Here is a 21,290-nt window from a genome sequence, read left to right on the forward strand (position 1 = left end):
GTCCATTCTACTCAGGAGCACCTCATATCTTCCAAATTCAGAGTGTACAACCCAAGGAGCGTCACTGCTCATTCTACGGCCCTTAAAGAATGGCCAATCAGTTTAAATGCAATACGTTTTTCATATTGGACATACATATTGCACCATACACAATTTCCTGTACGTTGCGGGGGGTCAATTCTACTCAGGAGCAGTTCTAGTTTCCAAATCCACAGAGTTAACATCCAGAGGACCATCGCTACTCATTTTATGATCCTTAGGGAGTGAACTTTATTTATAGTAAGGGAAAATCGGACCTCTGAAATAGAAATGCGAGATTTGGTTGGGGGTTGAGAGAGAAATGTACGTTTTAAAGTTCATTTCTTGCAATTCTACACATTTTGCCATGGAGCATAGAGAAAATGTTGCAGTTTTAAAGCTAATTTCCTGCAATTCTACACATTTTTTTATGACTTATGCCATGTTAATATGATATCTGAGTGAGAATGACGAACACAATCAATGGGGGCCCCCTGGAGGGCACCTGACCTGCATGCCTGGTCGGTATTCGGCCATGAGTACTACAAGTTTACATAGCTGGCTAGACTAACTAGCAATAAAACAAATGTTAGCTGACATGGCTAATTGAGTGACTGACATACAGTAACGAGAAACTGCTGATGCACAAAAACATTTTGAAATTGCACCTGCTGTGTATTCTACTATTCTTACTCTCAATAGTAGGTTGAGACCCCGACTGAGTTCCCCCCTCCCCTCGCTACCTGCCCCAATACATAGTGCCAACTGTAAAGTTTGGTGGAGGAGGAATAATGGTCTGGGGCTATTTTTCATGGTTCGGGCTACTGAAGGGAAATCTTAACGCTACAGCATACAATGACATTCTAGACAACATTTTCTGTCTAGATAGAACTGCCAACGGGGGTGGAGTTGCAATCTACTGTAGAGAGCCTGCAGAGCTCTATCATACTATCCAGGTCTGTGCCCAAACAGTTTGAGCTTCTACTTCTAAAAATCCACCTTTCCAGAAATAAGTCTCTCACTGTTGCCGCTTGCTACAGACCCCCCTCAGCCCCCAGCTGTGCCCTGGACACCATATGTGAATTGATTGCCCCCCATTTATCCTCAGAGTTCGTACTGCTTGGTGACCTAAATTGGGATATGCTTAACACCCCGGCCATCCTACAATCCAAACTAGATGCCCTCAATCTCACACAAATTATCAACAAACCTACCAGGTACAACCCTAAATCCGTAAACATGGGCACCCTCATAGATATCATCCTGACAAATTTACCCTCTAAATACACCTCCGCTGTCTTCAACCAGGATCTCAGCGATTATTGCCTGCGTCCATAACGGGTCCGCAGTCAAACGACCACCCCTCATCACTGTCAAACGCTCCCTAAAACACTTTAGCGAGCAGGCCTTCCTAATTGACCTGGCCCAGGTATCCTGGATGGATATCGATCTCATTCCGTCAGTAGAGGATGCCTGGTTGTTCTTTAAAAGTAATTTCCTCTCAATCTTAAATAAGCATGCCCCATTCAAAAAATACAGAACTAAGAACAGATATAGCCCCTGGTTCTCCTCAGTCTTGACTGCACTTGACCAGCACAAAAACATCCTGTGGCGTACTGCATTAGCATCGAATAGTCCCTGCGATATGCAACTTTTCAGGGAAGTTAGGAACCAATATACACAAGCAGTTAGGAAAGCAAAGGCTAGCTTTTCCAAACAGAAATTTGCATCCTGTAGCACTAACTCCAAAACGTTTTGGGACACTGTAAAGTCCATGGAGAATAAGAGCACCTCCTCCCAGCTGCCCACTGCACTGAGGCTAGGAAACACTATCACCACCGATTAAATCTACAATAATCAAGAATTTCAACAAGCATTTTGCTACGGCTGGCCATGCTTTCCACCTGGCTACCACTACCCCGGCCACCAGCTCTGCACCCTCCGCTGCAACTTGCCCATGCCCCCCCGCTTCTCCTTCACACAAATTCAGACAGCTGATGTTCTGAAAGAGCTGCAAAATCTGGACCCCTACAAATCATCTGGGCTAAACAAACTGGACCCTTTCTTTCTAAAACTAGCCACCAAAATTGTCGCAACCCCTATTACTAGCCTGTTCAACCTCTCTTTCGTAACGTCTGAGATCCCCAGAGATTGGAAAGCTGCCGCGGTCATCCCCCTCTTCAAAGGGGGTGACATTCTAGATCCAAACTGTTACAGACCTATAGCCATCCTGCCCTGCCTTTTGAAAGTTTTTGAAAGCCAAGTTAACAAACAGATCACCGACCATTTCGAATCCCGCCGTACCTTCTCCGCTATGCAATCCGGTTTCCGAGCTGGTCATGGGTGAACCTCAGCCACGCTCAAGGTCCTAAATGATATTATAACCGCCATCGATAATAGACAGTACTGTGCAGCCGTCTTCATCGACCTGGCCAAGGCTTTCGACTCTGTCAACCACTGCATTCTTATTGGCAGACTAAATAGCCTTGGATTCTCAAATGACTGCCTCGCCTGGTTCACCAACTACTTCTCAGATAGAGTTCAATGTGTCAAATCGGAGGGCCTGTTGTCTGGACCTATGGCAGTCTCTATGGGGGTGCCACAGGGTTCAATTCTTGGGCCGACTCTTTTCTCCGTGTATATCAATGATGTCGCTCTTGCTGCTGGTGACTCTCAGATCCACCTCTACGCAGACGACACACTGCTCTTAAACACTCGTAAAACTAAATGCATGCTCTTCAAACAAACGCTGCTGGCACCCGCCCACCCGACTAGAATCACTACTCTCGACGGGTCTGACCTAGAGTATGTGGACAACTACAAATACCTAGGTGTCTGGTTAGACTGTAAAATCTCCTTCCAGACTCACATTAAGCATCTCCAATCCAAAGTTAAATCTAGAATCGGCTTCCTATTTCGCAACAAAGCCTCCTTCACTCATGCTGCCAAACATGCCCTCGTAAAACTGACTATCCTACCGATCCTTGACTTCTGCGATGTTATTTACAAAATAGCCTCCAACACTCTACTCAGCAAATTGGATGTAGTCTATCACAGTGCCATCCGTTTTGTCACCAAAGCCCCATATACTACCCACCACTGTGACCTGTACTCTCTTGTTGGCTGGTCCTCACTACATATTCGTCGCCAAACCCACTGGCACCAGGCCATCTATAAATCACTGCTAAGCAAATCCCCGCCTTATCTTAGCTCATTGGTCACCATAGCAACACCCACCCGTAGTATGCGCTCCAGCAGGTATATGTAGCTCCAGCGTGGTCCTCTGTAGCTCAGCTGGTAGAGCACGGCGCTTGTAACGCCAAGGTAGTGGGTTCGATCCCCGGGACCACCCATACACAAAAAAAAATGTATGCACGCATGACTGTAAGTCGCTTTGGATAAAAGCGTCTGCTAAATGGCATATTATATTTATTATATTATGTATATCTCACTGGTCATCCCCAAAGCCAACACCTCCTTTGGCCGCCATTCCTTCCAGTTGTCTGCTGCCAATGACTGGAACGAATTGCAAAAATCTCTGAAGCTGGAGACTCTTATCTCCCTCACTAACTTTAATCATCAGTTGTCAGAGCACCTTACCGATCACTGCACCTGTACACAGCCCATCTGAAATTAGCCCACCCAACTACCTCATCCCCATATTGTTATTTATTTTGCTCATTTGCACCCCAGTGTCTCTATTTGCACATCATCTCTTGTACATCTATCATTCCAGTGTTAATACTAATTGTAATTATTTTGCACTATGGCCTATTTATTGCCTTACCTCCATAACTTGCTACATTTACACACACTGTATAAATATTTTCTGTTGCACCTGTGTAATGATCATGCTCTTTAATCAGCTTCTTGATATGCCACACCTGTCAGGTGGATGGATTATCTTGGCAAAGGAGAAATGCTCACTAACAGGGATGTAAAGAAATGTGTGCACAAAATTTGAGATAAATAAGCCTTTTGTGTGTATGGAACATTTCTGGGATCTTTTATTGCAGCTCGTGAAACATGTTACGTTTATATTTTTGTTCAGTGTAGTAGTAGCAGTAAGCTATCAAAGTTGACCTCTGGTCTTCCTCATCTTCGCGCTCTCCTTCTCAAACTGAACAGAACATAGGCTATAGGCTTTTTTGGACTCTGCCTAATAAAAAATTATTTTCAGAAGAATTCTTTGACTCTCCTCCTGAACTGCCACTGTAATAGGCCTAAACAGCACAGCATTGGTTAGGCAGCACAAAAAAAGGTTTTGATCAGCAAGAGCAGAACAGGCCGGTGCTCAGGATTGGAATATCCATTGCAGTGTGTAATGCAGCCTAGTTTCATTTACACCATCCCAGCAGCTACCTTAGAAATATAACTTTGCTCTGTGCTTCTCCGAGCATGCACTTCGTAGCCTATAGGCTATGGATCATTTGATTGAGACCACACTAAATAGCCTATAGGCGCACTCATAGCCGCGGGAAGTAGGGGTGCTGAAGCTCCCCTTGATAAATCGGAATAGAAAATATATATATACTTTTTTCCCCCACAAAAGTAGTGCACTGGGCCTTTACTAGTCCTGTATGCAGCACACCCACCCCCAAACACCTTCCCGTGGCAATGGACGCACTTGATATTGTGCGCCCAGCAGAGAATCAGCGATGATGGGCAGCATTGGGCACACATCGATATATAGCCTAATAAGCAACTCATTCTAAAACACTGAGAAGTATTGACATTTCATCAATTACAAATTACAGTGCTTTTGGAAAGTATTCAGACCCCTTGACTTTTTCCACATCTTGTTACGTTACAGCCTTATTCTAAAATTGATGAAATATTTTTTTCCTCTCATCAATCTACACACAATACCCCATAATTACAAAGTGAAAACGGGTTTTTAGATTTTTTTGCTAATTTATAAAAAAATCTAAAACAGAAATACCTTATTTACATAAGTATACTTTGCTATGAGACTCGAAATTGAGCTCAGGTGCATCCTTTTTCCATTGATCATCCTTGAGATGTTTCTACAACTTGGAGTCCACCTGTGGTAAATTCAAGTTGATTGGACATGATTTGGAAAGGCACACACCTGTCTATATAAGGTCCCACAGTTGACAGTGCATGTCAGAGCAAAACCAAGCCATGAGGTCGAAGGAATTATCCGTAGAGCTCCGAGACAAAACCATTTCTGCAGCATTGAAGGTCCCCAAGAACACAGTGGCCTCCATCATTCTTAAATAGAAGAAGTTTGGAACCACCAAGCCTCTTCCTAGAGCTGGCCGCCCGGCCAAACTGAGCAATCGGAGGAGAAGAGCCTTGGTCTGGGAGGTGACCCGATGGTCACTCTGACAGAGCTCCAGAGTTCCTCTGTGGAAATGGGAGAACCAGAAGGACAACCATCTCTGCAGTACTCCACCAATCAGGCCTTTATGGTAGAGTGGCCAGACGGAAGCCACTCCTCAGTAAAAGGCAAATGACAGCCCACTTGGAGTTTGCCAAAAGGCACCTCAAGTACTCTCAGACCATGAGAAACAAGATTCTCTGGTCTGATGAAACCAAGATTGAACTCTTTGGCCTGAATGCCAAGCGTCACGTCTGGAGGAAACCTTACACTATCCCTACAGTGAAGCATGGTGGTGGCAGCGTCATACTGTGGGGATGTTTTTCAGCGGCAGGGACTCGAAGACTGGTCAGGATCGAGGGAAAGATGAACAGAGCAAAGTACAGAAAGTTCCTTGATGAAAACCTCAGGACCTCAGACTGGGGAGAAGGTTCACCTTCCAACAGGACAACGGCCCTAAGCACACAGCCAAGACAACGCAGGAGTGGGTTCGGGACAAGTCTCTGAATGTCCTTGAGTGGCCCAGCCAGAGCCCAGACTTGAACCCGATCGAACATCTCTGGAGAGACCTGAAAATAGCTGTGCAGCAACGCTCCCCATCCAACCTGACAGAGCTTGAGAGGATCTGCAGAGAAGGTGTGCCAAGCTTGTAGCATCATACCCAAGAAGACTCAAGGCTGTAATCGCTGCCAAAGGTGCTTCAACAAAGTACTGAGTAAAGGGTCTGAATACTTATGTAAATGTAATTTTTGTAAATATATTTTGTATACTTTACGAATGCACTGTACATGACCCTCCCCTGGACTAGATCTTTTTTTTTTTTTTTAAGCAAAACCCTCCCCTTGACTGAAATTGAAAAAGGTACTCCAGGTACCCATTCTGTAAATTTCGATCCATCCCTTATCCCTTAAAGAGTAGCCAATCAGCTTAAATCCAATGGTTTTTTTCATACTAGAAATACATATTGCACCTTACACAATTATCTGTACGTTGTGTCGCAGTAAAAGGGTCTATTCTACTCAGGAGCACTTCTCATTTCTAAATCCACAGAGTTTACACACAGAGGAGTTGCAATGCTCTTTTTGCGGCCCATCAGCTTAAATCCAATTGTTTTTCCATATTGGACATACATATTGCATGCACCATACACCATTTTCTGTACATTGTGTTGCAGTAAAAGGGGCGTCCATTCTACTCAGGAGCACCTGTAGTTTCCAAATCCACAGAGTTTACACCCGCAAGGTCATCATTGCTATTATTGTGGCCCTTTAAGAGTGGGAAATCAGCTTACATCCAGATATTTGCATATTAGATAGCTAGGTTTTATTTACACAAGTACATGTGCCACAATGGATCAATAACTAAACTATTTACACGGAAGTGTACTTTAAAATACCTGTAAAAATAGTGACTTATTACAACAACAACAACAAAACTATTAACAGCGAAACCTACAATAATCAAATCAAATCAAATTGTATTGGCCACATGCGCCGAATACAACAGGTGCAGACATTACAGTGAAATGCTTACTTACAGCCCTTAACCAACAGTGCATTTATTTTAAATAAAAAAGTAAAATAAAACAACAACAAAAAAGTGTTGAGAAAAAAAGAGCAGAAGTAAAATAAAATAACAGTAGGGAGGCTATATATACGGGGGGTACCGGTGCAGAGTCAATGTGCGGGGGCACCGGCTAGTTGAGGTAGTTGAAGTAATATGTACATGTGGGTAGAGTTAAAGTGACTATGCATAAATAATTAACAGAGTAGCAGCAGCGTAAAAAGATGGGGTGGGGGGTGGGGGGGGCAGTGCAAATAGTCCGTGATTTGCTGTTCAGGAGTCTTATGGCTTGGAGGTAGAAGCTGTTGAGAAGTCTTTTGGACCTAGACTTGGCACTCCGGTACCGCTTGCCATGCGGTAGCAGAGAGAACAGTCTATGACTAGGGTGGCTGGAGTCTTTGACAATTTTGAGGGCCTTCCTCTGACACCGCCAGGTATAGAGGTCCTGGATGGCAGGAAGCTTGGCCCCATTGATGTACTGGGCCGTACGCACTACCCTCTGTAGTGCCTTGCGATCGGAGGCCAAGCAGTTGCCATACCAGGCGGTGATGCAACTAGTCAGGATGCTCTCGATGGTGCAGCTGTATAATTTTTTGAGGATCTGAGGACCCATGCCAAATCTTTTCAGTCTCCTGAGGGGGAATAGGCTTTGTCGTGCCCTCTTCACGACTGTCTTGGTGTGTTTGGACCATGATAGTTTGTTGGTGATGTGGACACCAAGGAACTTGAAGCTCTCAACCTGTTCCACTACAGCCCCGTCGATGAGAATGGGGGCGTGCTCAGTCCTCTTTTTTTTCCTGTAGTCCACAATCATCTCCTTTGTCTTGGTCACGTTGAGGGAGAGGTTGTTATCCTGGCACCACACGGCCAGGTCTCTGACCTCCTCCCTATAGGCTGTCTCATCGTTGTCGGTGATCAGGCCTACCACTATTGTGTCATCTGCAAACTTAATGATGGTGTTGGAGTCGTCCCTGACCATGCAGTCATGGGTGAACAGGGAGTACAGGAGGGGACTGAGCACGCACCCCTGAGGGGCCCCCGTGTTGAGGATCAGTGTGGCAGATGTGTTGTTACCTACCCTTACCACCTGGGGGCGGCCCGTCAGGAAGTCCAGGATCCAGTTGCAGAGGGAGGTGTTTAGTCCCAGGATCCTTAGCTTAGTGATGAGCTTTGAGGGCACTATGGTGTTGAATGCTGAGCTGTAGTCATGAATAGCATTCTCACGTAGGTGTTCCTCTTGTCCAGGTGGGAAAGGGCAGTGTGGAGTGCAATAGAGATTGCATCATCTGTGGATCTGTTGGGGCGGTATGCAAATTGAAGTGGGTCTAGGGTTTCTGGGATAATGGTGTTGATGTGAGCCATGACCAGCCTTTCAAAGCACTTCATGGCTAGAGACGTCAGTGCTACGGGTCGGTAGTCATTTAGGCAGGTTATCTTAGTGTCCTTGGGCACGGGGACTATGGTGGTCTGCTTGAAACATGTTGGTATTACAGACTCAGTCAGGGACATGTTGAAAATGTCAGTGAAGACACTTGCCAGTTGGTCAGCACATGCTCGGAGTACACGTCCTGGTAATCTGTCTGGCCCTGCGGCCTTGTGAATGTTGACCTGCTTAAAAGTCTTACTCACATCGGCTACGGAGAGCGTGATCACATAGTCATCCGGAACAGCTGGTGCTCTCATGCATGCTTCAGTGTTGCTTGCCTCGAAGCGAGCATAGAAGTGGTTTAGCTCGTCTGGAAGTCTTGTGTCACTGGGCAGCTCGCGGCTGTGCTTCCCTTTGTAGTCTGTAATAGTTTTCAAGCCCTGCCACATCCGACGAGCGTCAGAGCTGGTGTAGTACGATTCAATCTTAGTCCTGTATTGACTCTTTGCCTGTTTGATGGTTCGTCGGAGGGCATAGCGGGATTTCTTATAAGCGTCCGGGTTAGAGTCCCGCTCCTTGAAAGCGGCAGCTCTACCCTTTAGCTCAGTGCGGATGTTTCCTGTAATCCATGGCTTCTGGTTGGGGTATGTACGTACGGTCACTGTGGGGACGACATGCACTTATTGATGAAGCCAGTGACTGATGTGGTGTACTCCTCAATGCCGAGTCACTGGCGCTTCCTGCTTTAGTTTTTACTTATAAGCAGGAATCAGGAGGATAGAGTTATGGTCAGATTTGCCAAATGGAGGGCGAGGGAGAGCTTTGTATGCGTCTCTGTGTGTGGAGTAAAGGTGATCTAGAGTTTTTTTCCCTCTGGACTTAGGAACTAGTACTTATTAATCAGGGCTGGTCCAACCTGCTCTTAAGGACCAACAGGGTGTGCAAGCCTTTGTTCAAGCCCAGTTCTACTAAAAAGCTGATTAGTAGAATCAGGTGTGGTAGAATGGGGCTTTAACATGAAGCCACCCCTGATACAAAATACTAACATCACAAACTGCTGGGAAACACACATAAAAAGATGAGTCATTAGACAAGTCCAAATACACAAAAAAAAAAAAAAACATTACACTAAAGAAAATGTATAGAATTTGTACATTGAAAACTGTCCTGAAATCTATGCATTCAAACTTTTGCTAATATAAATGTCATAAATAATACTTTTAAACAATATATTTACAAGAAGATCAACAACTTCCACTTGGTTCTCTTTGTGATTTCAGCAAATGCCCTTGGCAAGGAACATCACGTCTCAAAGGTCCCAGGCTTTCAGTTCCTGAAAGACAAAATTAAATTTCTGAGAATCATGCACCATATAACATTTAACAGATGACTATTCTTTCACATCCAGTCTTGGAAAAATACATCAAATAATTATTTTCCAGTATCATCAAGTGCTGACTATAGAAACCCAAAACCTCAAAATACGTCCATAAAGATTGTCTTTCAATAAACCCTCCAGTACAATTGATAAGATGACTTAATTCATTTTATGAGTAATTCTTTACACAACAGGCATTTAATAAAATTTGACTGTCCTCAAATTCATGACTTCCTTGAACTCATTAGTAATACAAAATTAAAACAATGCTTTTAATAACTTATATAAAAACAATAATTCATAAGGTGACTTCAAAAAGTCATTCAAAATGAATAAGTTTTCTTAAATTCATTTGAAAGTATAGAGCTTTCATTCATTATTCAGCTCCAACTTTCTAAGTACTTTGTTTTCTGTCAACTCATACAACAGACACTCTCTCATACCCTTGAGACAAAATTGATTAATACTTCCTCCAAAAAGGAATGCTTTGGAAAACAAACATACATAATTATCACAACTGCTGCCATCTTTCTGTTTTATAAATGTAGGGCATCGATGACAGAATTCATAGTTGAGGCTAATATCCACCACAACTCCATGACATGCCAGGTATTTTTGCAGTCAGTACATAATGTCCTCAAGCTCCATTTCATATAGCTGTAAGGAGTCCATTATTCTACAACTTAATGTTATGGTTGTACCATTTGTTACTCTCTGTTTCATGTCAATTGCTATGGCTACCCAATGTGATGATTTCACATTCACAGGTATTATCACTACCTCAAAACACCACCAATTGAACACTGCTCCTGGGACCTTTGTCAGAACATCTGTTTGCCAATAGAGGTTATGCAATTCTTTGCTAACAAAAGAAGCAATAGCCATTAATACATTATTTTCATTCTTGTGAGATTTCACTTGATTGTTGTAAACATCTATAATCCCACCACTAAGCCACTTTCCATTTCTCATTGTATCATAATCCTCTCTAGTTAGTGGAGATGGTAGTCAGATGGACTGGGAATTTGCCCAGGTGAATGCTTGTCATTGCATTGGTCAGTGCACAAATGAGTGGTCTGTTTCCGATGGAAATTCAGTATGTTTGTGCTCTGTGTTCTTCTATATGCTACCACAACAAATGAAGCTTCAGAAAATAAATGTTTGACTAATTCAAAGGTATAGGCTACTGTAGATTCTGATCATTTGGTGTACATTTTCAAAAATGTATATTTATCTGAAAATGTGACTACACTAGACAATTCATATGTGTGCTTGCTATGTATGCTGGACAGAGTAAAATGTGTAGGTAAATTGCTTTCATAACCATCTTTACTAGTAGTGTCTGTGGTGCATGGATTACATAGCAAGATAGATTATATTGCTAGAAGTGCTCCTGAGTAGAATGGACCCCCTTTTACTGCAACACAATGTACAGATAATTTTGTATGGTGCAATATGTACAGTGAGGGAAAAAAGTATTTGATCCCCTGCTGATTTTGTACGTTTGCCCACTGACAAAGAAATTATCAGTCTATAATTTTAATGGTAGGTTTATTTGAACAGTGAGAGACAGAATAACAACAAAAAAGTCCAGAAAAACGCATGTCAAAAATGTTATAAATTGATTTGCATTCTAATGAGGGAAATAAGTATTTGACCCCCTCTCAAATCAGAAAGATGTCTGGCTCCCAGGTGTCTTTTATACAGGTAACGAGCTGAGATTAGGAGCACACTCTTAAAGGGAGTGCTCCTAATCTCAGCTTGTTACCTGTATAAATGACACCTGTGCACAGAAACAATCAATCAATCAGATTCCAAACTCTCCACCATGGCCAAGACCAAAGAGCTCTCCAAGGATGTCAGGGACAATATTGTAGACCGACACAAGGCTGGAATGGGCAACAAGACCATCGCCAAGCAGCTTGGTGCTATTATTCGCAAATGGAAGAAACACAAAATAACTGTCAATCTCCCTCGGCCTGGGGCTCCATGCAAGATCTCACCTCGTGGAGTTGCAATGATCATGAGAACGGTGAGGAATCAGCCCAGAACTACACGGGAGGATCTTGTCAATAATCTCAAGGCAGCTGGGACCATAGTCACCAAGAAAACAACTGGTAACACACTACGCCGTGAAGGACTGAAATCCTGCAGCGCCCGCAAGGTCCCCCTGCTCAAGAAAGCACATATACAGGCCCGTCTGAAGTTTGCCAATGAACATCTGAATGATTCAGAGGAGAACTGGGTGAAAGTGTTGTGGTCAGATGAGACCAAAATGGAGCTCTTTGGCATCAACTCAACTCACCGTGTTTGGAGGAGGAGGAATGCTGCCTATGACCCCAAGAACACCATCCCCACCGTCAAACATGGAGGTGGAAATATTATGCTTTGGGGGTGTTTTTCTGCTAAGGGGACAGGACAACTTCACTGCATCAAAGGGACGATGGATGGGGCCATGTACCGTCAAATCTCCAGAGTGGCGCAGTGGTCTAAGGCACTGTATTGCAGTGCTAGCTGTGCCACTAGAGATCCTGGTTCGAATCCAGGCTCTGTCGTAGCTGGCCGCGACCGGGAGACCCATGGGGCGGCGCACAATTGGCCCAGCGTCGTCCAGGATAGGGGAGGGAATGGCCGGCAGGGATGTAGCTCAGTTGGTTGAGCATAGCGTTTGCAACGCCAGGGTTTTGGGTTCAATTCCCACGGGGGGCCAGTAAAAAAAAAAAAAAAAATCATAATAATATATATATAAAAAAGAATAATGTATGCACTCACTAACTGTAAGTCGCTCTGGATAAGAGCGTCTGCTAAATGACTAAAATTAAATTAAATGAAATCTTGGGTGAGAACCTCCTTCCCTCAGCCAGGGCATTGAAAATGGGTCGTGGGTGGGTATTCCAGCATGACAATGACCCAAAATACACGGCCAAGGCAACAAAGGAGTGGCTCAAGAAGAAGCACATTAAGGTCCTGGAGTGGCCTAGCCAGTCTCCAGACCATAATCCCATAGAAAATCTGTGGAGGGATCTGAAGGTTCGAGTTGCCAAACGTCAGCCTCGAAACCTTAGTGACTTGGAGAATATCTGCAAAGAGGAGTGGGACAAAATCCCTCCTGAGATGTGTGCAAACCTGGTGGCCAACTACAAGAAACGTCTGACCTCTGTGATTGCCAACAAGGGTTTTGCCACCAAGTTCTAAGTAATGTTTTGCAGAGGGGTCAAATACTTATTCCCTCATTAAAATGCAAATCAATGTATAACATTTTTGACATGCGTTTTTATGGATTTTTTGTTGTTGTTATTCTGTCTCTCACTGTTCAAATAAACCTACCATTAAAATTATAGACTGATCATGTCTTTGTCAGTGGGCAAACGTACAAAATCAGCAGGGGATCAAATACTTTTTTCCCTCACTGTATGTCCAATATGAAAAGAAAATGGATTTAAGTTGATGGGCCACTCTATAAGGGCCACCAAATGAGCAAAGACGCTTCTCTAGGTGTAAACTCTGTGAATTTGGAAACTAGAAGTGCTCCTGAGTAGAATGGACCCCCCTTTTACTGCAACACAACGTACAGATAATTTTGTATGGTGCAATATGTATGTCCAATGTGAAAAAAAATATTGGATTTAAGTTGATGGGCCACTCTATAAGGGCCGCCAAATGAGAAACGACGCTCCTCTGGGTGTAAACTCTGTGAATTTGGAAACTAGAAGTGCTCCTAAGCAGAATGGACCCCCTTTTACAGCGACATAACAAACAGATACTTTTGTATGGTACAATTAATGATAGGAGTACACACTTTTTTTATTGTTGAACATTTAGGCTTGAAACATTTTTTAAATTACATATCTTATAGAAATACGTCATTCTTTGTATGATAAGTCAAATATATCGATAATTGGGCTCATTTTTGCCCTAATTATTCCTTCACTAAGTATACAGGACGGGACTTTTATTCTGAAGGATTCCAAAAAACCGTGACCCGGAAGTACTTAGTATATTCTTGCCTGTTTCACAGCGGCGTTGGCTAGGTTTTGGGTAACTTCTCCAACAACCAATTTTAACGGCGGCAGGTGGCGAAGTTAGTACATTTCACTCTTACCATAATGTAAAATTTACAACCCTTATTTGTTGTTATAACAAGTCTTTTGAGGAGCATTTTGGTAGCAATTTTAGCTACGCTGCAAATTAGCAAGCTAGCTGCAATATGGATAGCTAGCTAGCGCATCATCATTTCGCATGACATTGTGCATTGAATGCTCTGCTAACCGGTGGTGTAAAGTACTTAAGTAAAATTACTTTAAAGTAGTACCTAAGTAGTTTTGGGGGGTATCTGTACTTTACTTTTATTTCACTAACGTTACATTCCTAAAGAAAATAATGTACTTTTTACTGCATACATTTTTCCTGACACCCAAAAGTACTCGTTACATTTTGAATGCTTAACAGGACAGGAAAAGTGTCCAATTCACACACTTATCAAGAGAACATCCCTGGTCATCTCTATTGCCTCTGATCTGGTTTGTAAATTATGTCTGAGTGTTGGAGTGTGTCCCTGGCTATCTGTAAATTTAAAAAACAATGTGCTGTCTGGTTTGTTTAATAAGGAATTTGAAATAATTACTTTTGATACTTAAGTATATTTTAGCAATTACATTTACTTTTGATAATTAAGTATATTTAAAACCAAATACTTTTTAAGACTTTTACTCAATTAGTATATGTTACTGGGTGACTTTTGTGTCATTTTATATTAAGGTATCTTTACTTGTATTTAAGTATGACAATTGGGTAATTTTTCCACCACTGCTGCTGACTAGCAACACTATAAAATGTGCAGGTTAATTGAAAGACGTTAGTCAGTAAACAACATTGGATACACGTTTCTGTGCAAACCTGGCTAGTTTCCCAAAGTGTACATTTTGGTTTGTGTTTAACACTTCACAGCTGAATCAAATGATCAACGCTTGATGATTATTTGAATCAGCTGTGTAGTGTTATGACAAAAACCAAAACGTGCACTTGGGGTCCCGAGGACCGAGTTTGGGAAACCCTGCGCTGGACCATAATAGCTGATGAACGCTGAACTCCGTTCTCTTAAATCGAGGCGGATGTTGTTGCTAGCAAAACAGTTATCAAAACTCAACTCCGCCTCGATATAAGAGAACGGAGTTGAACGTTCCTCAGCTATCCCAATAATGGACTAAATGAGCCTAATGTTACTCAGAGTCCAAGGATCTTAGCTAGATGTAAAATGTTCTGTTTAAATGCGAATTGGCTCTCATAGCAAAAACATCGATTCTCAATTGCGGTACTGTTCTAGAAACATAAAGCCCCTTACTTTCATATCACAAATTTAGTTAACAAATGAAAAATATATACATACTGTACACGGTTTTAACACAGATGCAGACTAAATAATTTTTCATCGACAACACGTTTTTGGCGTCCATCTTGCGTTTACACACAGACGCAGATAGCAAATTAGCACAGATAGTCGCCTCTTGTCTTTTCCGTGAACAAGCGCTGTAACATGGAAATATGGCCATGTGGGAACCCTAACCCTATAAAGGTGTGTAGTAATTTAACCTTTCGTTTTTTGAAAAATATTTATTGCTGATATGAAAGATATCTTCTGTTTAAGACCTTATGTTTCCAAAACCGTACCGTACATTATGCATGTTAACGTTGAGAACGAGCGTCGGGGCACCTAACAAAACTCACCCGGCCAGAATAAACTATCATTAATAGGCGCTAAATGTAGTTATCTTCTATGAATGGGCTAACCTGAGGCAAGGACCATAGGTGGTGGTTAGTGGCTAAGGACAGGGGTCAGTGATGGGCATGTACCGTTTGTTTTCTCCTCAGATGGGAACCTAACAGGTCAGAGTTTTGGAGAAGTAATCATGGCCACCCAGCCCTCGCAGCCTCCATCCTTACGCTTTGGCCAGGTGGTCATTGGACCTCCTGGCTCAGGTAAAACCACATACTGCCGGGGGATGCAGGAGTTCTTGAGTCACTTGGGACGGAAGGTAGTTGTGGTGAACATGGACCCTGCAAATGAAGGGCTCCCATACCCCTGTGCTGTGGATATTTCAGAGCTGGTCACCCTACATGACGTGATGGAGGGTTTGAAGCTGGGGCCCAATGGTGGACTCCTGTACTGCATGGAGTATCTGGAGGCCAATCTGGACTGGCTGGAAGCCAAGTTAGAGGAACATAGTGACTGTTACTTCCTGTTTGACTGTCCTGGTCAAGTGGAGCTGTACACCCACCAGAACTCAGTGAAAAACGTCTTTGCTCAGCTGACCAAGTGGAACTTCAGGGTGAGATGCTTCAGGATTCTAAGATATTTGTGCTGGAATGTTGTGATTCCTAGTATTAATGATTCCCCAAAATAAAAACTCAGTGTAGTATGTCAATCCACATTCAGTATCATTTAGGCTAATTTAAGAAATGAATTGTTTGCCATATTGATGGAGAATTTGGGGCTTTGACAAGTAGGCCTAGCTATTTGTAATGGTGTTTATTGGCATGTGCTTTATTAGTGTTGAGTCATAGGTTGTGCTCATTATCACTGAGGGAGTTCTATTAACCTGAGCAGCGGTGCACCAGTCTATGGCCTGTGACGTTAGCGGGCAAAAGCGGTGAGGGAGGAGCACCCTTCTCAAATCGAACAGCATGGTGCATTGTCCAGAAAAACATATATTTTCCATAAAATATATGTTTGAATTTTCAAACTAGTTTTCATTGAGAAGGCAGATAAAGTGTTTTTGTTAAAAGCAATCACTTTTGCATGTGAAAACACAGAAGCCTACTCATTACTCCACATGCTTAATCTAGCCTACGTCACTTTTGTTTTGAGACAACTTCACGTGGGCTTTGAACAGGGCACCTGGCTCACGCCCGAGGGGGCAGCCCGGTTCCAAAACAAATGCAATCACTTTTCACCCAGTGCAAACTCCCCCCGCCGGGATAACCTGGGGATAACCTGGGCCAGATAATTCAATCCCCTCACTGTCTCACTAACACTCCCTCTTTAAACACTCTCAGCTGACTGCAGTGCACCTTGTGGACTCTCATTACTGCGCTGACCCAGCTAAGTTCATCTCAGTGCTGTGCACCTCCTTGTCCACCATGCTGCACGTGGAGCTACCCCACGTCAACGTCCTCTCCAAGATGGACCTCATCGAGCAGTACGGCAAACTGGGTGAGATGAGACGTCCTGGGTGATGATGAATATGGGCTTTGTATGGCTATATTCCCTCAGTTTCCCTCAGAAGTGTTTGATTTTACAGTTTGTCTTTAGCTGGGGGATTTGTTTCATTTTTGCACTTTGTCTGTCTCTGGGATAGCCTTCAACCTGGACTTCTACACAGAGGTTATGGACCTGACATATCTGCTGGATCACTTGGCTGCTGACCCTTTCTTTAGGAAGTTCCTCAAACTGAATGAGAAACTCGCAGGGGTCATACAGGACTACGGTCTTGTCTCTTTTGTGCCTCTCAATGTGCAGGTGAGACTCTGCTGCAGCCTTTAGAAGTTCACTGGTTCTTGGGCATCTACTGTTCCTGGGTCATATTTATTATGGGACATAAAGTTCAGTACCTCCCTGTTTCAGATCTTTTTCTCCGCTTCGTGCCTTCTAGTGAACACAACCTTGATAACACTTTGTCTAAACTCATAATAAATACTGGTCCATTTTAGAAGGTGAGGTAATGGTAAAACACTGTAGTCTCAACCTGGAGGATGAAGCCTGCATTTACATTTTTGCCACTTAACCACTGACATCCTACACTGTGCTTCATCTCCAGGACAGGGAGAGCATGATGCAGGTCCTGCGGACAGTGGACAAGGCCAATGGCTACTGCTTCGGTGACCTGGAGGAGAGGAACCTGCATGCAATGTTGTCAGCCGCTGTGGGAGCAGACTTCCAGTTCACCTCGTATCCTTTACTCACAGCTGCTATATTGATGTATGTGTTTGTTATTAAACAATCTATTTCACTAGCTCAACCTATGAAACAAAGCCATTTTAAATGTAAAAAGTGTTAAAGGCCCAGTTCAGTCCAAAACTAGATTTTCCTGTGTGTTATATATATATTTCCACTCTGAGTTTGGAATAATACTGTGAAATTATGATAATACCCTTTTCATGGAAGAGCTGTTTGAAAAGACCGGCTGAAATTTCAGCCTGTTTTGATGGGATGGAGTGTTGGCCTGCCTGGTGACATCACCAGGTGGTTAATTAGTTATTATACAACGGTTGGGTCTAATCCTGGACACTGATTGGTTAAAACTGCATTCCAGCCGGTGTCTATTCCACAAGTTACCACCGGCTAAAGCTATGATGTTGAAATGCCTATTTACTCTGTTCCATCTCACTGCGCAATCCACTGTCTCGTCAGCCCAGCCAGATAATTTATAAACTTGATCTCCACTGTAAAAAGCATCTAGACAATATCTCCCATTTCTTTTAGACTAGCAATTCGTTTTCAATGGTGGAGATTTGCTGTCTGTCTCTCTGACATTTGCAACATTGTTTCAATATTGAAATTCGAGCTCCAGCTGTCCCATAGTAATGAACTTGTAGGGGTCGGGACGAGACATGCAGGCAGCTTTTCTCAGGCAGTCGAAATCATGAATCAGCATAATTTGTATGGATATTTTCAAGTGTCAATAGAAAACAGGTGAAATGAAATGCAGTTTCCAGCTTCAGTTTGAAGTGATTGTGTTGTTGGCTAGCTCCTCTGAACAACAGTGTCCTGACGAGAGTGCACATTTTCTATGTCAGGTGAAATCGCGCATCATTAGGTCATTCTTATGAATGGATCCAAATGTCACTAGAAAACAGCTTAAGCAAAGGCAGCTAGCTACTTTGCTGTTATTATGGCTGCACTGTTTGACGTGACTGTAAGTTAGCTGTAGATGGCTAGCTAGCAAGCAAGGGATAAAAACGTTGTCAGCCAGTATGGCAATAGACCGACTGGGTCGCGTCCATAGATACAGAACAAAAATACTTAAGGACTGGGTCGCGTCTCTGGCAACCAACCCCAACGACCAGCCAGCCGGCTTGGGGAGCAAACCCTAGATTTGTGTCAGGACTATATCTCATGGAAGGATGAAATAGTATGAATAAATTAATCAAACCATTTTAATGAAAATATATCAATCATTATTTGAATATGTTGGTAACCCGTTGTATAAAAGTGATAATGCCCTCGAAGGCGGTGTTTGGAGGATATATTGGCACAGTTTGCCGACTTCGTCTTGGGTCTAACAACACTGTGCCAATATACTCTCCAAACACCGGCTTCTCTGGCATTTTCACTTAAATAGACCAATAAGAGAGTTCCAAACCTCTGCCAATAACAGCTCGTTTTCCCCTCCCCACTCAGACCACTCCCAGACAGTCCTAGCAAAATTCTTGCTTGAGAAATTGATCTTTGCTAAGAAGCAACTTTTTTCTTTTTTTTACCATTTTAAATGAAAACAATCTCAGTAAGGTACTTAATTGTTACCCAGAAATGATTTGATATTGAGATAAAAACTGCTGCATTTGAACCTTTTTAAGCAGTCTCAGCAAGTGATGACAATTATTATTAGAGTTTGAATAGTGTGTTCTGTTCTAAACAGATCTGCCTGTGGAGTGCTGCTTACCATAGATGACTGGTCTACACTCCTAAGCATTTCACTGTTGGTCTACACCTGTTGTTTACAAATAGCATTTAGATTTGATTTTCTTTAAAAAATTTACCCCTAGAACTCTAGGAGTGCAAGAGAGGTATGTTGGAGATGGTGAAAAGACCGTGGAGGAGGAGGTGATGGATCTGTAGATCACCAGACACTCATCAATGGATGCTGCTGACCTCCATGTTGCTTGCACTGGGCCAGCAAAGGACCGACAGTACAACATTTGTCCAGTGGAAGTGGTGTGTCAAACGCAGAAAATGCTATTCTTCTTTCCCTCTTTGACTGAACATGTAAATTATCACTTTTAACTTGATATGGCTGGCTCTGGGTATATAGAGAGGAGAGAAGGGTGGAGAAGGGGTTAGAAGCATCAGACTGCAAACAGATTCCAAGGCAACTGCTTCCTACCCCACAATCCAAGAATTTGGATCAATCTGGGTTAAGAGTTTGGATTGATATATCCTTGGCTTTGTGGCTGGGTTGTAATTCCAGTGTTAGTTGGATGCAAATGCTCATCTCTTATTCTGCCAGTGAAAAAAGATGGACAAATCCAGGAGCACTGGACTACAGATAATGATTTACATTTTGTAATGAGAAATACCCAGGTTTGTAGGGGCAGTTTGGTCAGCCCTTCAGTCTATAAGATGTGTACATTGGGTACGAATCCCATTGCAAATTAGCAAAATAAACAGTTAATAAGTGTTGTTTTTTTCATGAATAAAGTTTGTGAAGAGTTGGTCTTACATGCATGTACAACAGACATTTACAGATGTGCCCTCTTGTGTGTTTGTATGGACCTATAGCTCTGTGTAATAGGTGCAGACCAGGAGAGGGTGAGGTGCCCTATCTCAAACTGAGCATCATCATCTCCCTATCTACCCCAGACCTGTGACACATATAGATGAGCAAGAGGCAGAGAGGGAGAATTCAGAGTGTAGCTTGATTCAGATCAGCAGCATAGGTACTGGTCCCTTGATGCAGCTGTTCCCTGAATTTCTCTCCAGAATCTATTCAGGTAATGTTTGTTCTCCATAGGTGGCAGCTGATAGCCAACAGAAAGAAGCTCACATGCAGATTAAAACAATAGACTTGTGCAACGTAGTAGGCAAGATTCTGATTGGATGCTCACTTTGAGGATGTAAAATGATAGATGGAGGTTTCAAATATACACTTATAACGACCTTGGTGTTTCATCTTTGTAGATGGAGGCCAGATTTTATGGAACAAACACGATAACCTTCAGAAGCATTGGCATAACTGAGTCAGTAATTCGCCTAGCTCATAGAGTAGAGCTGTTTTAAAAACATGGAATGGAGTTCTATCTCCAAAGTATTGGTCACACTTCAAGGTCTTGTCCTCAGTTGTTGTCTGCCAACCTTTCAAAGATGTAGTTTAAATGGAACTAATGCTGCTATGCATCTAGAAAGGTAGAAGCAATCTTGACTTTCATATGCTCAGAAAACAGTTCATAGCAGCAGTGTCCAGAGGCTCGTTGGGAAACCAATAAATAGATGAATGTGCATATGTTTTATCTATGGAGAATTGCTTTCTTGTAAACCTTGTTTTCACATGGAATAAAGAACACTGTCAGTATATTGGCAGTCAAAACTAACCCTACTTAAAGAGTCTAAAACACATGGCTGGTGAAGGAGACTGGGCCAAGCATAACTTGTCTAATGAGGCAAAATATCAAATGAAAGCACATTTTATTTGTCACATGCGCCGAATACAACAGGTGTAGACCTTACCGTGAAATGCTTACTTACAAGCCCTTAACCAACAATGCAGTTTTAAGAAAAGGGAGTTAAGAAAATATTTACTAAATAAACTGAAGTAAAAAGTGAAAATGTATTTTTTAATTAAAAAGTAACACAAAATAACAATGAGGGGGGTACCGGTACCGAGTCAATGTGCGGGGGTACAGGTTAG

The 21,290-nt window shown here is 42.7% G+C and overlaps 1 protein-coding gene across 4 annotated transcripts; it reads left to right on the plus strand.

Annotated features, from left to right (window-relative positions):
- The first annotated feature begins 13,653 nt into the window (after positions 1–13,653).
- On the plus strand, positions 13,654–20,121 carry LOC311117923 (GPN-loop GTPase 2). 4 transcript variants are annotated; one of them, XM_084157581.1, is made up of 7 exons: positions 13,678–13,750; positions 15,538–15,645; positions 15,769–15,995; positions 16,723–16,879; positions 17,025–17,185; positions 17,484–17,614; positions 19,432–20,121. In XM_084157581.1, exons 2-7 carry the CDS (start codon positions 15,576–15,578, stop codon positions 19,502–19,504), a joined length of 819 nt encoding a protein of 272 aa, XP_084013707.1. In that variant the 5' UTR covers positions 13,678–13,750; positions 15,538–15,575; the 3' UTR covers positions 19,505–20,121. The 4 variants fall into 4 exon arrangements, with proteins under 4 accessions (XP_084013705.1, XP_084013707.1, XP_084013708.1 ...); XM_084157582.1 differs by lacking the exon at positions 13,678–13,750 and adding an exon at positions 15,132–15,241; XM_084157579.1 differs by having other exon boundaries at positions 13,654–13,750; positions 15,538–15,995.
- The last annotated feature ends 1,169 nt before the right edge of the window (positions 20,122–21,290 follow it).

The sequence above is a fragment of the Coregonus lavaretus genome, assembly GCF_964263955.1.
Source record: "Coregonus lavaretus genome assembly, chromosome: 3".
In the NCBI taxonomy this organism is placed as follows: domain Eukaryota; kingdom Metazoa; phylum Chordata; class Actinopteri; order Salmoniformes; family Salmonidae; genus Coregonus; species Coregonus lavaretus.